The following is a 16,430-nucleotide window of genomic DNA, read 5'->3' as shown; positions in this document are numbered from 1 at the left end:
TCTTTTTTTTGTCTTGTTTGGGAGAAATTATTTTGGTTTGAGAGTCACGCCCTCGCTAAAACATTACCAGCAAAACATAACTGAAAACAATGAAGTGAAATTACAGGATGGCTTGGCTACACAATCACATTCTAATAAATAGAGATGTATCTAAAATTTATATTGTGCCTTTTGTGTAAAACAAACAGCATTGTGATATAATTGCACAGTTAAATGGGACTACACACTGGAAGTAAAAAGAGTTTCTTTGATGTATTTTTGTTGGTGGTTAGTGAGCGTGACTTGTGAGGGAATATGCAGCAAACATCTGCTATTTTTGTTTTGTTACAGCATGTTTGCCAGGTACGTACGGAAAGGGTTGCACACAGCGCTGCAGCTGTGCTCATGGCACGTCCTGCCACCACATCTCTGGAGAGTGCGGCTGTCCTCCCGGATTCACTGGCAACGGCTGTGAACAAAGTGAGTGCTGCAGGACGAAACACACTGCTCAGTGCATTTTGAAAACCAAGTAGGTTCCTTGGCATTAGAAAGTCATTGATAAAACACATTGAATGGCATCAGAAGACAAGAACATCTTTAACATTACATGTCTGTATACGCTCTGTCAGCTTGTCTTCCAGGGACATTTGGGCAGAACTGTAACCAGGTCTGCCAGTGCTCTGAGACAAACCAACTCTGCCACCCTGTGTCTGGATCGTGTTACTGCGCCCCAGGTTTCCATGGGCCCAAATGTGACCAGGGTACCTATACACAAACTTTACAGCAAATATGTCAGCAATAGCCTTTTAAATTGTGTTACTCTGGTTACACCAGTAACTGTTTGTTGTTGTTGTTTATTTTTAGTGTGTAGAGACGGTCTTTATGGGCCTAACTGTGAGAGAGAGTGCAAGTGTGAAAATGGAGGGAAGTGTGTTCCCTCTACCGGAGCCTGTGAATGTCCAGCAGGGTTTATAGGAGCACGCTGCAACATCAGTGAGTCCATCTTGAACTTTGATGATGTTGGTGAATAAATAAATGAGTGCTATGATATGGAGTGACAGGTGTCCGGCGTGCCTCAATGTTAACAGCGTGTCCAGCTGGACGGTACGGAGCCGACTGTGCCCAGGTGGTGCTGTGTGGAGGAGGAGCCCAGAATGACCCGGCCACTGGTCGGTGTGTTTGCATCCCTGGACGAAGAGGACAGGACTGTGGACAAGGTGAGCTTACAGTGCTGCTGTGGTGTCCTGACAGCTGTTTCAGTTTTATGCAACTTTGACCCTTCACAGTCTTGACCTTAGTGGCAAGCTATAAAGAGAAGTCACCAAGATTATTATAATCATCTTTGAGTAGGTTTTTTTTTTTTGCCTGTGTTTGATAAAGTGTCTATATTCACCTGCCAATTTGTTGTACAGCAGGATGTTTTCTTTGCTTTAATTGGAGTGCATGTTTGGCCTCAGGCTGCCCTCCAGGCTGGTTTGGACCAGACTGTGCCCAACATTGTAACTGCAGTAATGGAGGTGTGTGCGACTCTGTAACTGGAAACTGCACCTGTGGACTGGGCTGGACTGGTGCACACTGTGACAAAGGTATCACCTTTTTTTTTTAAGATCTGCATCCAAGCTTATTTGTTGCATCTTCTTCTGATCATTATTACATATATGATCTGCTGTAGCAAACCTAAACATAGTGACGTGATGAGCTACTGTATGATTTAGTTTTACTGTCTTTCTGCTTGATTCGTCTGTTTCCTAGAATGTCCTGTGGGCAGATTTGGTGCAAACTGCCAGCTGATGTGTAACTGTCAGAATAATGGCACTTGTGACCGAGTGACGGGGACGTGTCAGTGTGGTCCAGGCTACTATGGACATCTGTGTGAACATGGTGAGAACTGAACAGATACACAAAGTGACACAGAGGAGTTTCTTTAAGGACAAGTCTGTCCAACTTTTCTGAAATCCTCCAATTTTTCTTTAAAGCAGCGCCCGATTCTTTCATGATGGAGGGTACCCACTGAATAATTTCAGGTGCCTTGAGTAGGCAGCAGAGCTGCAGTTAAAAGCAGTTAATGTACCAGTCAAATACACTATTTATGCATGTTTAAGAAAGACTATGGTGCCCAGCTGACCTGGGAAATGATAAAGCTTTTTATTATAAAAAAGAAAAAAAGTATATATTTGAGCTGTTAAAGATTGGGGATTGTTGTGATTTTCATTTTCATTATTTTTTAAGACCTTGACCTTTGGCTTTTTTCAGCCAAAATCTAAATAGTTCTGGGGTTGGTCCCCACCAATGTCTGTACCAAGTGTGCTGATGATCTATCCAGCCATTTGTCCGTAATCCTGCTAACCAACAAACACACAGAACCAAAAACATAACCTCCTTGGCGGAGGCAAGAACCAGACAGGCTGTCACAGACACAGTAGTAAAGTCAAAGTATTGAGAGGCAAACTACCACATTGTTAGTTTAGATCTAATTCATGTGATCCTAATATTACTTTTTGAGAAATGTCACTGTTTCTCTACATTTCTTAAGACAAGCAGCTATACAAAACTGGCATTTTTAGATTTAAATTCAATACTGCATTTCAGTCTCTACCAAAAAGAATCTTGAGGTCTGATACCCGGCCCTAGAGTCACATGCCCTCAACAAATGGGTTTATACTTGATTATTAATCCAGCAAGAATATTTTCATCTGTAAAGGTCAACTTTAAATCTCCTTCCATGGCTCCCTCCTCCTCCTCAGCCTGTCCTCCTGGGCTCCATGGTGCACTGTGTCAGCTGCAGTGTGACTGTATGAATGGCGCCTCCTGTCACCCTGTGTTGGGCCACTGTATCTGTCCTCCAGGATACCACGGAGCCCGCTGCGACAGAGGTCAGAGTACTGCTGATAACCCAATGAAATAATTGGATTACAGGCATTTTGTTTTTAACTTATCCTTCTCTGGCTCTCAGTGTGTGAACAGGGTTCCTACGGTCAGGGTTGTGCCAGGGTTTGTGACTGTGAGGACGATACTCCATGTGACCCTGTGACAGGACGATGCCTCTGCTCCACAGGGAAGACCGGACCCAGATGTGACATTGGTAAGTCTTGATGCTTTTTCTAACTTTGAGAACATGCACACCGCAATGACCAGTGTGAGCATCAGTGCAAGTTCTTCCTAGTACAAATCAGCACATTTGTTTATAAAGCTAATGCAATCAAAAAGCCATCCACATACAGTGAATGCAGTGCTATGCAGTGCTAGTCAGTGGACTGAATTTCCACTGTCTGTATAATCACAAGAGTGAGTCTTTGGCTGTTAGACCAGCAACCTCAGCCCAACGCTGTGTGAATAGTGTTGTGTATAAGAGAGGATCTTTACGTGCGACCTGCCTCCCATTTTAACAGTGCATCCACCACTCTGTATGTGTTTTGGGCTAGAATGCAGAGGAAATCGGTATGGGCCAGACTGTGCTGAGACCTGCGAGTGTGAGAACGGAGCACAATGTGACCGACGCAATGGCCGCTGCAGCTGCCTGCACAGCTGGATCGGACTTTGCTGTCAGGAAGGTACAGTAATGACTAACTCACATGCACCCCTGCTGTCTTAACATACATCATTACTTCCACATGAACAGCAGATGACAAGCTTTGCTGACTGTTGAGTCAGAGGAAAAGTGACATTTTTGCTGACTCTTTGAAAAGGGAGAAACTAGTGCTGATAGAAGTTATTGTCTGTGTTTGGGGCAAAACTTCAGAGTCTGCACTTTCTCTGCGCTGCCATCCTTGTTCTGATCGAATATGAATGTTGTGTGTTTGCTGAGCTGGGCTCTCATCTGTGTGTGTGTTTGCTCAGGTGGACCTCCACACCTCACCTACAGCAGCAGCAGCAGCGGAGACTCACAACACGACAACTCATAGCACCTCCATGTAGAAGACACTGAAACTAGGACAGATCAGCGAGTTGGACTCAAGTGAGTAAAGCCTGTGACCGGTTGTAGCAGCAGGAAGACCTTCATGGAAATAGACTCTGATGAGAACTGCAACTCCATGCTTAGACCTGCACTGGATGATTGTTTTTGTGTGTGTGTGTGTGTGTGCCAAATCATTGAGTCGGCCTAAACCGTCACTATGATTTTCTTGCAACCTAGAATGTCACTGTACAAAAACACCTCTAAGATAAAAAGTACACAGAGTGCAGTGACAGGAGATTGTGGTTGCATTTAGTGCAGGTACTGACTATAAAATAATCTCCAATTTTGAAAGACAATAAGTGATTTTTCTGGATATAATGCAACATGACACGAGGCAACAATATTTCATTACCTGCCAGGGCTATGACGTTATCAGTTTATAAAATACCAAGTACTACCCCTCAGTCCAATGGTGCTATGGTGCTTCAGATGTGTTAAGGTACATCACAGTAAAGCACATTCCTGTTGACTAAATGCCTTTAAGAACAGCTGAAATAGAAATGACTTAAGATCACACAGCTAGCATTTACTTGTCTAAATATTTTCTTTTGAATGGATTTTGTGTATAAATTGCTTCATATTTATAGTTTACACAGTTGTATACAGTTGATTACACTGCAAACTGACAATGGATCTCTGTTGTCCACTGGATGAAATGGATTTTTCAGCTCTGCCAAATCAAAGTCCAGTGAACAACGGGGTTTTTTTTTTTGTTTGTTTTTTACACACATGAATACTAATAAAGACAGACTCACGAAGGCTTGTTTACCATTCTTATTTTATCGTTTTCATTGAAGATCGAAGCTGTACATCCTGTCCAAATTTCAGAATCAAGCACAGTGCAGATAGCAATGCCTGCAAAATAAAATAAAAAAAGAAAAGAAAAGGCAGAGGTGATCATAAACCGAAATCTATACAAAAGGTCAAATAATGTACAGGAGATACCAGGCTCTCACTATGTCCTCATAATGCATATGCAACAGGGATGCACCGATACGTTTTTCAGACCAAGTACCTAATGATGTAATGTTTCTACTATTAAAATAATCTACAATGACCATAAAACTGAAATGACTTGTCTGTTTATAATTTCATGAGATTTAGATTAGATTCAACCTTGTCATTACCCATGTACAAGTACAAGGTAATGAAATGCAATTTACTTTGATAGTGAATAAACAGAATATCCAATGTAACAGGAGACTCTGCAAACGTCCTGAAAACTTTGATAACAGCGCTGCCACCGTTTCTACTGAATGTCTGTAGCCTGCTACACAGCATACTGTAATACAGTGGATTTTAACCTTTGTAGGAGTGCGACCCTGTGTTAGGATGTAATGATTTCACAACCCCCTGAACAGGACGCCGCAGTTTAGGAGCGCGTATTATCAGAGTCACACATTTAAACGTTTAATTTAAGGAGGCTGCATGCTCTTATGCTAAACTGGCCGCTGTCTGTAGTTTCATCCTAGCTGCTGGTCTCAGCCTCCAAGTCCACACGTTCAACCCAATTTCATATAGAGCTCATGCGACTTTGCCATTAACTACATGAAATTAACGTTTGTTTTCTTCCCGTTCACAACACTACATTCAGCATAATGAGCCTGTGTGTCTGTGTGAGATGGGGAGGGAGGGGCAGACACACACACACACATGCCAATAATTAGTATCGGTTGGACAACGTTTTGAAGTAGGAGCAGAGTATTAGAGGGTGGCATCGGACCGATACTGGTATCCGCATCGGTGCATCCCCAATATGCAAGACAAAAATTGCTTCTTTTTGTCGGTCTTAAATTGATACTATACTGATAGGAAAATGCAGCAGGATGAAAAAATAAAAAGTTCTTTTCTCTCTTCTCCGTTAAAGGCTAAAACAAATATATTCTCTGTATAACCCAGAACCTTCTGTAAAATAAGCTCTCAATCTGTGGCTCTGGTTTAATTTCTAAACTTGTCATTACTATGTTAGAACAGCAAATCGGATGATACTAGGACCACTTAAAGCATGAATTTCTCCTACACAGGCAAGGGCACCAGAAACGGTAAATATAATCCATTCCTAAAACATTATTTCAATAGCACAAGACCTTTGTTGGGCAGGTCAGCATGGTGTGAAATACTGTAACACTGAGGGTTGAACAAAATGCGCTTGTTTGCTTCATTGCCAAGAGACGGACAAAGACTGTCACCACTCTACAATTTAAATCTGTTACTGTCAGCAGCCAGCTGAGTTAGCTTAGCATAACGACTATAGCCTGACTGTTTTTAACACAATTTGCCTATCCGATCCATGGCTAGCACCTCTAAACTCAGGTCATCTTGCCTGTGTTAAATCTGAACAACAACTGAAGTGTAAAACTGGAAAGCTGCAATATTACTGTGGTAATGAACAGGTCTTGTGTCAGAGTCTGATTCCCCACATCAAATAACTTTTCCCTACCCTCTGCAAACAATGTTCTGTTGGGGTTATGGTGTCGCACAGTTTGTTTGCTATCACTGGGTTATGGTTAGGAGTATGGACAAATTCAGCTACAACAGGTGACCCTTTGTTGGGTAGCATCAGTAACAAAGTCCCTGCTGGTGACCTAGTAAATGCCATGTTACTGGGTAGATATCATCCCTGTAAAACAGTAAAATGTTTGCTTTTACACTTATGGGTTAAATAAATAAATTGTTAGAGGTGTATTTTGTTACCTTAGGACAGCGTTTATCCCCCTTTTTTCAGTCTTTGTGTTAAGCTAATTTAGCCGCTGGCATCAACTTCAGCTCCATATCTAACAGAGGTGAGAATGGTATCAATCTTGTTATCTGACTCTCAGCAATAATTCGAATATGTGCATTTCCAAAAATGTCAAACTTTCCTTAAGTCTAAGCTCCTCTCCACTCCCTGCAGATGAAAATATTAAGACACAGGAACTTCACAGAATAACGCACTAAATGTGCTTTTTTTCCCTTCTGAGAAAAGAGCATTGACTCACACCAGTTTACTCACTCAGACATACAAGACGGCAAATCAAACGTTTACAGGGATCAACTAATACAACAGGCTAAAGCAAGGGATTAGTGTAGTTGTCTGACCTCCCCATATACACAAACAGGACCAACAGCAGAGACATTAAATCACTGTTTTGTTAAAAAATCTCCTCAGAGCAGACTGCAAACCTCATCTGCACAAATTCTACAGTCACGTTCACTCTGATTATCCCTCCACTTCAACTGAGAAGCGCCTACGTCTCATTCATATCATTCCCACTAATGACAGTTTTAACATGTACTTGTATTTTCTCAGCTTAGAATCAATAATTTGAGCTGTTAGCAAGGATCTTTTATTTACACATGTTTAGTAAGCGGAGTAGCATCAACTTGCTTGTCCTGTAGGCCGGGTGAAGATGGTCCATGCTTTAAAGATGTATCGCATGCTATCCACTTGTGCTTTAATCACAGTAAGAGAGCACCCAAAGAAGAAAGAATGATATAGGGCAGCGTCAAATCCTGCATTAATACTTCTGATATGGCTCAAGTTGTACGCCACTTGAAACATACCTTACCACTCCTCAGGCATTTAGCTGTACTATGCATTCTAAATATGAAGAACATATGTTAATGACTATACCAGCATGGTCAAGTAAAGATATATGGATTAAGTCCATACCATAGATAGATAAGCTGGGCAGCACATGCGTCAAGGTGAGTGCTATAGCCTTGCAAAGTGAAACACTCAGGAGTGTCATCAAAGAGAGAAGATGATGATGATGATGATCTTTGGCTCAAACCACACTAAACTGTCACTGGTCCTCCCCAGTGTCCACGCATTAAAGAAAGACAAGTAAATACAACCTGCTGACCCTGTGCACACCAACGCACAATCCACCTGCTCCATTCCCTGAGCTGCTAACACTCACCGATTAACAGGAAACACCACCTCTCCTCTGCAATACCACTTACACCAGTCAGCGTTCCCATATATACTGGGGACGTGAGACCAGTTGTCGAGCTGCTTGTCTACGCCACAGCACAGTCGGATGCAACTGTAAATAAGGCAAAACACTTGAACAGAATTTGATCGAGACATTTCCATGAGATGCAGAGTCACCACTGATACGACCACGCCCTGTACATTAAATCCTCAGCCAGAAAAAACACAACAGAGGCTGAGCAACACAGTGAAATAGGACACTGCATTTAATATGACTGCAGTTTCTACTGTTAGGGCTGAATAAATAGCTAATCTACTCACCAACAGTCCACCAGACACGGCAGCCTACACTCCTGACTCGTCATCGCAGACAGTTCACTGGTCAGGACAGAGGCGGAGCCTCGAACGTGGAGGGCAATCATTCACCCTCGTCCTGTCAGTCCTGTCAAATGCAGGACTTCACTGCTGCGTTTAAGCAGCAGGAGTAATAGTGCATCAGGCTGGACAAACGCACTGCCAGTGAAGACGGGGGGGGATGAGGAAAAGGGAATTATCAAGAGGTGATGTGATTCTAATAGTGCAATGTTATGAGATAAGACTACTGTAATACCCATCCCCCCCTTAAAACTACCCAACACCTGCACTGACAGTACTAAAGTGCTGATTGTTAAAGCCCATGAGAAGGCTCATACACTAATAATGTCGACAACACAGTTTTTCTTCCAGAGAAACCTTAACAGACTTGTACAGTGCACACGTTTGTAAACAGAATGTTCAAGGAACAAATGCATGGCTATGGTACATGTGCAACAGAGTAGTTCCCGTATATTCATACAGTATGAAATTAATCTTCCTTTTAGTTGCATTCAATTTTAGGAAAAGAAAAAAAACTGAATCTGGCTGCCAAGCAAGCATGTGCTTATTTTTTTTTAAGTTATTTTTTTCTATGATTTTAAAATACGTTCAGCTGACTGTCTAATATGAGTGCGTATCCTAACCTCCTCTCTTCCACTTTTGTCTTTGTCAATCCCTTCCTTTTCTGTGGAGGCAACTGTATTTTTTCCCCCTTTTCTTATCTTATCCCTGTAAGTCTAAATGAGGTGCCCTGGGTGGCCTTGGTGTGGCCAGACTCATGCGCCAGGGTCTCACTCAGTAAAAGCTCAAGCAAACAGAGGATCAGGCAAAGGTGGGGCGCTGCAGCTGCAGCCTGGGTGCAGCCCTGCCAGGCGGGGCTGTGCCGCACATTAGGAGCGGTAGTCCTTTTTAGTGTACGGCTTGTTCCCCAGGATGCTGTCCACCTCGTGTGTGATGGACGATGACAACTTTGGAAGAACCTGGGACAGGACAGAGACAAACAATGACTGTTCCCTTTGTTTATAATTACTGTCAGTGCTTTTTGTCAATGTTAACAGCCCTTTATAGAACAAGGATCAGAAATCTTGTGCAGTTTCTAATGTGTACTGATTTGAGAATTTATTTGTAGCTGGCACCACCATTGTGGCCTCTAGCTCTTTACTATTTACAGATTTATATAAACACGTGTGTGTATTACTCACCGGCCACTTTATTAGGTACACCTGTACAATTGTATGCAATTTAATGCAAAATGTCTGTCTATATTTTTGTCCTCCCCAGCTACATACACAAAGGTCTAAATAAAATGTAGTCCAATATGACACCACCTTTAACTATGACCTCAATAATAAACACAATTGAATGTATACATTTATGACAATTTCAACAAAACCTGTAACATTTTGAGCTTCATAAACACAAATGTTAAGGCAGAAGTGTTGCATTGAACTGTATACAATTGTACAGGTGTACCTAACAAAGTGGCCAGTCAGTGTCTATTCACCACCAATACATCAATCAAATAAAATCAATGTGAAGTAGGCCTGATCTGACAAATATGTAATTTGTTTAAAAAGACATAGACTGTATAAAAGCAATACATGGGTGCTATTAAAATACATGCACTTGTTAGTCGAGAGCAGTTCATTTTGAAGATTTTTCATATCATTGGGTAGTTGATTCTACAGCCCTGTATCATATTTTATAATAGGTTTTGTATTTACAGTAAACAGTACATTATTTTACTCTAAAATCTAGTGCTGTGTACTATAAGTATAAAATGTCATGAATGAAAATGGAAGCCCTCAAGTGCATATAACTTAAAATTTCACTTCATCAGTTTTAAAGTCATACTGTGAGGCACTGGCCAGAATGTCTGTCTATACTGTAACGCATGTAAACATATTTATTGATGTGAAAGGTCAAAAGATGCATGTAAATTCACTTGTTCAGCTGCAACTGTAACCTTGTTTTTATTGTAAATTCCTTTACAAGAATCCAGAAAAATAGTTTCACAATAGGCTTTTTTAAATTTCGCCATGATGTAATTAAATAAAATGTAATCTACTACTGCTTTCAAACGAGAAACTGTTTATTTCGGGGTCTGTGACGTAAAATTCCTGGTAAAAGTAAAACTGCAGGGCCCTTGGGAAATGTGAGCATAACATTTCAAAATGGAAATATCAAAGGGAAAAGAAACATCTAGTGTGCACATATCTAGTAAACTAATGCACTGACACACACCCCCACCCAAAGCATCAGAATACAGGAGGATAGGAATGCTCTTTACAGCAGACCAGACATAATGTGAGGACAGGATGTAAACCCCCACCAGTCTAAAAAAAGCCCATTAAAAAAAGAGCATCTTATCAGGAGAGGAAGAAGTGGCCGTGAGCTCGTCTCCAGTCCCCCTGGCAATTGATACGCCGCTGACCTTATTAACTCAGTACAGTAAAGCACCGAAGCGTGCTGCAGCAAACTGCCCAAGAGGCCGAGCTGTACCCAGGAGAGGAGGACTGTGAGGCACGAATACGAGTCTGATTAAACAGGTCAGGTCATATTTTCACTTATTTGCTCCAAGGATCAACAAACAGGTATACAGTATACAAACACACACACACACACACACACACACACACATATACACTCATATTGTTGTCTCACCTGTATCGCACCTATGTTCTCCATCAGCTGGTCGGTGTTAGATGCCCCTAAAAGGACAGAGCTCACCCCCTCGTTCCGTAGGCACCATGCTGTGGGAGACCAGTGAACAGCAATGACACCCTCACCATGGGTTTGGACATGCATACACACACACACACACACACGTGCTGTGTTTTCATTCCTTGTGGGGACTTTACATTGACTTACATTCATTTCCTGTACACTTATCCTAACCTTAACCATAACCACTACTTGCCTAACACCCAACCTTAAACCATGTTGCCACTCTAAAATAAAAGTAATACAAAAGGCACACACACAGCACAGCATCTCTCCAGCCACACTTCACAAACACACACCAGTTTAAATTTCTTTTAACAAGCTAAAATCACATTCCCTTTTGCAACTGCAAACTTAAGATAAAACACATTAAAGCTAATACAACACTTCCTATGCAAACTTTAGCTTGCCATAAACCTTTACATTAAAACATTCCCAGAGCCAAAGAAACATTCTGGTCATTATCTTAAGTACAAGCAGCTTCTTCATAATATGCCACTGCAAATAAAAGTCCTGCATTCATAATCTTTAAGTACAAAAGTATAATCATTAAAATATACTTTAAAGTATGAAAAGTAAAAGTACTCAGTGTGCTGTAGAATGTTTAACTGCCAGGGCTCCAAAACCCAAAGATATTTAGTTTACAGTGACCTTTATTATAGATATAAGCCAGCTCATTATATTAATATGACTTAACATTTAGACAGTGTTATTGCCAATTTTATCTCCTCTTTATATTGCTGCCCTATTAAATCTCTAAACATTTTTTTAAATATTCATACAGTGTTAAATCTGCAAAGTAACTAACTGTACTTTTTACTCAACTCCATTCATTTTATGATATTTCCTTCTGAAATGTAGTTAAGTAGGAAAAAATTGACCTACTCAAGATCCTTTTTTTTGGTGATCTGTATGAAACAGCTGACAGAAAAGTCCCATCTGATTGGAAATGGTTTAGAATAACTAAGTACATTTACTCAAGTACTGTATGTTAAGTACAATTTTGACTTCACTACATTTCAGAGTTTGTCTACCTTCAGAGAGGCCCGACAGTAGGGAGGCACCCTGTACTCACTGCTACATTTGATAACTTTGGGTACTCGTTTTCAGAACAAGGTTTGTAAAACAAACTACAGTATAATCACTAGATTTATTGATCCTTGTAAATTAGCTCTACCTTTACAAGCTGTAACATTAAATGTGATGTACACAATGATACATCGGTAATTGTAATCAATAATATGATGTACATCAATGTGAACTGTGCCATTTAGCATAATGAGTACTTTTGTCTTTGGTACTTTAAGTATATTTTATGCTAATACTTTTGTATTTTATGTAACATCTTGAATGCAAGACTTCTACTTGTAACAGTATGATAATACTGTGGTATTGCTACTTTTACTTAAGCAAACAATCTGAGTACCTTTTCCAGCACTGCTGACTGGTGTGCCATTATAATTGAGCCCTATTTTATCACATAATGGGATGGAGAATTTTTCTGTAAAAACAGTGGGATTGTGATTTTACACAAATCTTCCACCAACGTGATGACAAGGCCAACAGCAGCAGCAGAAAGGAAGAGGAGACTTTTCTTCAGGCCATTGAAACACCCACAACATCTATTAACTCTGTTCTCTGACTCACAACCACAATGTGGTTCCTGAATTTAGCACCTGCTCCAGCAGCACGGGGCCTCAGGATCATGTCGAAGGCAGTAAGGAGGTCTGTCTTTTATAGTTTTTATTCAATACAGTGCCACAATGATGTAGACTACTACATGGTAGATATAAATCTCCTGTGCTGCCTTCGGGAGTGCTGGAAGGATTTATAATAAATGGAAGAGATGAGGGTGTCCACTAATGGGCCATGAAACCTAATCTATGGCACTGCATTACTGTGAGGATAAAACATCTGGCGCAATCTGTGTTGAGACAGGAGTCTCAGATTTACTTGCTGCTCAAGTTTGACGCTATAACAACTTTCACAGGAGTGTGCATCTTCAGGGTTTGCACATTTATACTTTCACTTGCTGAATTAATGTCTGGGATGCCATTTTATCGCCGACACTGCAAACTGTTAAATACATGTTGACATCTGGGAAAACCATGATGCCAAACACATACTGTAAACCTATCTGCATTCCATATGGTGATATTTACTATATCATTGTCTTGATGCAATTTCTGTGACACTGTGCCAGATTCTTGGTTGGAAGAGATACTTCCTGTATTCTATTAATGTTGCTGCTCTTCTTATTGGCTCCTGAGAGACAACGAGACGTGTTGTAGATGTTCCTTTAACATCCACTATTTACCTTTTATTTTCTTATAATCAATTTCTTCATTTACACTAATCTCTAATAAAAATAGTTACAACACAGGCACATACGGGACAACACACCAACAGTCAAACCCCAGCCCATCTAAGGCAGAGGGACGGACAGACAGACAGAAAGAGAGAGAGCAGCAGAGAGTATCTGCGTACCGATGGCGAGTTGGGGCAGAGTGCAGCCCAGCCGCTCCGCGATTGCCTGCAGCTCTTTCAACTTCGCCTGCTGACGACGGCCCTCCTCGCTCAAGATCTTGTCCTTCAACCACTGGTAGCCCTGTCGAAAACACAGCACACCTGCTCAAAAACACAGCCCTGCTCACACAGCTGCGCCACAGCTCCCGTGTCACCAGGGCCTGTTTTTAAACACGTGACTCTGTCTCCTGCTTTCTACACCTCAGCCAAGGAAACTCCAGCTACATTTATGGAAATGCTTCAGTAAATGATATAACAACAAAGGTACATCTATTTAAATAGACTATCAAATGTATGTATCTAAAAGTGCTCAGCTGAGTCAAAAAGTATTCAGCGTTAGGACTAGGTAGTATCAAGGGTCATGAAGAGCACCATAATGCGACATGGACAATGGCACATTAGAACCAGTGAGATTAGTCACTCAGTTAAAGAGCCAAAGTACCACAAACATCCACAGGCAACACTGAACACAAGCTGTCAAAGATACGGCACAACACCAAATGGAGAGCTAGCTTCACAAACCAGGAGGGGTCTAATTGACAATCACTACACAATCCACATATACACAACATGCCACTCCATCACAAAGCAGCAGATCATTGCAGTGAGTGAGGTGTTAGTTCCTGTGCAATGCAGAGGTTCAGTGTTCTTAAACCCAAAACGTACTTTTAAATTCTACGTCTTTTTCCTTTTTTTTGTTAACATAAAAATGACTGGACAGAATGTATAGTGTGTGGTTGCTGATCAAACCACACTACTGCACATTTCCTTACTTCATCTGTCAGTTTAAAGAAATATTCCTCTGGGGTTCTCGGTGCTCAGTGAATTAAATCATGAAAAATGCTTCTCCTCCTCACCCAAGTTCAGTTAATGTGGCAGTTTTGGCCCCTTATGCTTAGGGCAAAACAAAGGTCTTTAAAACTATTATTCTAGGTCACATGGCAGAACATACTGAACCACTTAATGATTGATTTATCAATTTAAATAGTGTTGGTATCCATAATGTCTAATTATAAACAAATACTTTGTATGAACACATGCTGTATTGTTCTGTACGGATGCATTTTTGCACACATGTTATCATGTGTGCTTGTGTGTTAAGCTGGCACCAGCTGTGCAGCTTGTGAAAATGTCCACAGTGCATGGTGTCAACATGGCACTGAAAACACACAGATATATGTGATGTGCACAGTGTTACAGAACCTGAAAGACGCAAGCACACAAACAAACAATCAGCAACCGGTGGGGAAAACACACAACAGCGACACCAGCACAGAGGATCAAAGTGGGATTCAGACAGAAAACAACAAGCGAGGCTTGTCTACCTTCAGAGAGGCCCGAGAGTAGGGAGGCACCCTGCCGTCATATTTCCCTGAGATGATCCCACAGGCCAGTGGTGACCATGTCATGGCCCCGACACCTGAGAGCAAAAACGTGATCATCAAACAATGGCTCACACAGCCTCATGCATCTGGAGTTCAAGATGGATGATGATACATTTTTCTGAGACTGCAGCCAATTTAATAAAAAATGGTTTGCATGCTGTCCTGCAAAGACATTCGATTAATATGAAGATCTGGTAACAAACACTACAAAATAAAAAAAAAACACTGATGTGGACATACTGTATGATGCTCATTTTCATCAGAGCTGTGGTTGCAAATCTAACTTGTCTTCAGGTTTGTGTGTCCATAAATAGCACTCAATCAGTTTATCTGAAATATCTGTTAACATTGGTATATACATCTCAGCATAGTTTGTACAAAATTTATGTCAAGTAATCTGCAGTCACTTAGCTTCTCTGGCCCTACTGTACCTGAAAGAAAACCTCAACCCAAAGGCACAAATCCATCACTGCTCACCGATCTTATGGAAGAGCTCAGGCAGCTGCACCTCTACCTTCTCTCTCTGGAACATATGGTACTCTGCTTGCTCACAGATAGGAGGAATCTGGTTGAACTGCCGTGCAACAGAGTACGCTTCCTAAAGGAGAACATTGAATAAACAAGAATAGGCTCATGCACATTACAGTACTACATATCAGAGGGTTCCCAGCCTTTGTGACCCCACAGACTCATCAGATGAGCTCAACACATGATACACTGACACAGTGATCCTGGGAACTTGTCTGAGTTTTAGGCTTGGTCTCTTTTTTGCTTTTTCTTTTGTATGGTTTAATCAAGTTCGGATTCATACTACTACTGAGTTGAGCAACTAAAGCTGGACATTTTAACCATTTTCCATTACTTTTATCTGTCTATTTCAGATTATTTGCTGGTGTACTTTGTGGGACTTAATGCTTGTGTTCAAACTGATTGACAACTGATGAACTGTAAGATAAACATAAAGACCAATCTACATGGTGGAGGAGAAACCTCACTGTGTGCTGGTAATTAATATTCTCCACAATTGTAGTTCTCTTCACCAGTACACTATGTCTCACCATTATCTCCATTGGGCTCCAACGGGATGTTCCCCAGTACATGGCCATGCCTTGATTTATCACATGGGTCATTGCTCGGACAGTTTCTGCATGTAAAAATTCACAAACATGTTTAAAACACTGTAAATACTTGTCACTGATGTATTTACAAAATTTTATTTTTATCACCATTTTGTTATTTCTATAGTGCTATAGTTCTATAGTGTGTGTGTGTGTGTGTGTGTGTTTTAGCTACTTGTTCTTTATCCTTATAAAACGTGTATCCATCATCATTTGCAATCCAAATGGACTGGCCCATTCAGAAGTGAAGTGGAAAAGCTGATTATGTGAATTAGAATGGCAAGTAATTAATTCTGATGAGAATGACATCTGTTCATATCAAGGTACACTTGAACTATAGTAACATAAAAATCCACAAGAACCTGTTGTTGATGTGCAACATGCTACAAAAAAAGAGACCAGTAAAATGAATATAGCAGGAGATGACAGGCTTGTTTATACCATTTCAAATCTGTAATTATATACAAAGGGGT

The 16,430-nt window shown here is 40.9% G+C and overlaps 2 protein-coding genes across 6 annotated transcripts in view; one reads left to right on the top strand and one right to left on the bottom strand.

Moving 5' to 3' along the window:
- megf6b (multiple EGF-like-domains 6b) overlaps positions 1–4,988 on the top strand; it is a 64,780-nt gene extending 59,792 nt beyond the window's left edge. The window contains exons 29-38 of the mRNA XM_020602037.1: positions 331–459; positions 609–740; positions 844–972; positions 1,068–1,196; positions 1,437–1,565; positions 1,732–1,860; positions 2,724–2,852; positions 2,933–3,061; positions 3,402–3,530; positions 3,817–4,988. Coding sequence (XP_020457693.1) covers positions 331–459; positions 609–740; positions 844–972; positions 1,068–1,196; positions 1,437–1,565; positions 1,732–1,860; positions 2,724–2,852; positions 2,933–3,061; positions 3,402–3,530; positions 3,817–3,881 — 1,229 coding nt within the window. The 3' untranslated portion in view covers positions 3,882–4,988. The remainder of the gene's footprint in view (positions 1–330; positions 460–608; positions 741–843; positions 973–1,067; positions 1,197–1,436; positions 1,566–1,731; positions 1,861–2,723; positions 2,853–2,932; positions 3,062–3,401; positions 3,531–3,816) is intronic.
- Positions 4,989–8,772: 3,784 nt separating this feature from the next.
- Positions 8,773–16,430, bottom strand: part of kcnab2a (potassium voltage-gated channel subfamily A regulatory beta subunit 2a) — a 67,227-nt gene continuing 59,569 nt past the window's right edge. For 4 of the 5 annotated variants that reach the window (XM_020602325.1, XM_020602492.1, XM_020602409.1 and 1 more), the window contains 6 exons: positions 15,898–15,983; positions 15,317–15,437; positions 14,780–14,874; positions 13,416–13,536; positions 10,869–10,957; positions 8,773–9,184 (listed from right to left, as the gene is read on the bottom strand). In XM_020602325.1, the coding sequence (XP_020457981.1) occupies positions 9,095–9,184; positions 10,869–10,957; positions 13,416–13,536; positions 14,780–14,874; positions 15,317–15,437; positions 15,898–15,983 (602 nt within the window). In that variant the 3' untranslated portion in view covers positions 8,773–9,094. Of the gene's footprint in view, positions 9,185–10,143; positions 10,721–10,868; positions 10,958–13,415; positions 13,537–14,779; positions 14,875–15,316; positions 15,438–15,897; positions 15,984–16,430 lie in introns of those variants that run through there. The other variant, XM_020602242.1, reaches the window with a different exon arrangement.

The sequence above is a fragment of the Monopterus albus genome, unplaced genomic scaffold (genome assembly GCF_001952655.1).
Source record: "Monopterus albus unplaced genomic scaffold, M_albus_1.0 scaffold1.1, whole genome shotgun sequence".
In the NCBI taxonomy this organism is placed as follows: domain Eukaryota; kingdom Metazoa; phylum Chordata; class Actinopteri; order Synbranchiformes; family Synbranchidae; genus Monopterus; species Monopterus albus.
Note: the sequence above shows the minus strand (reverse complement) of the source record. Positions and strands in the feature narration are given on the sequence as shown.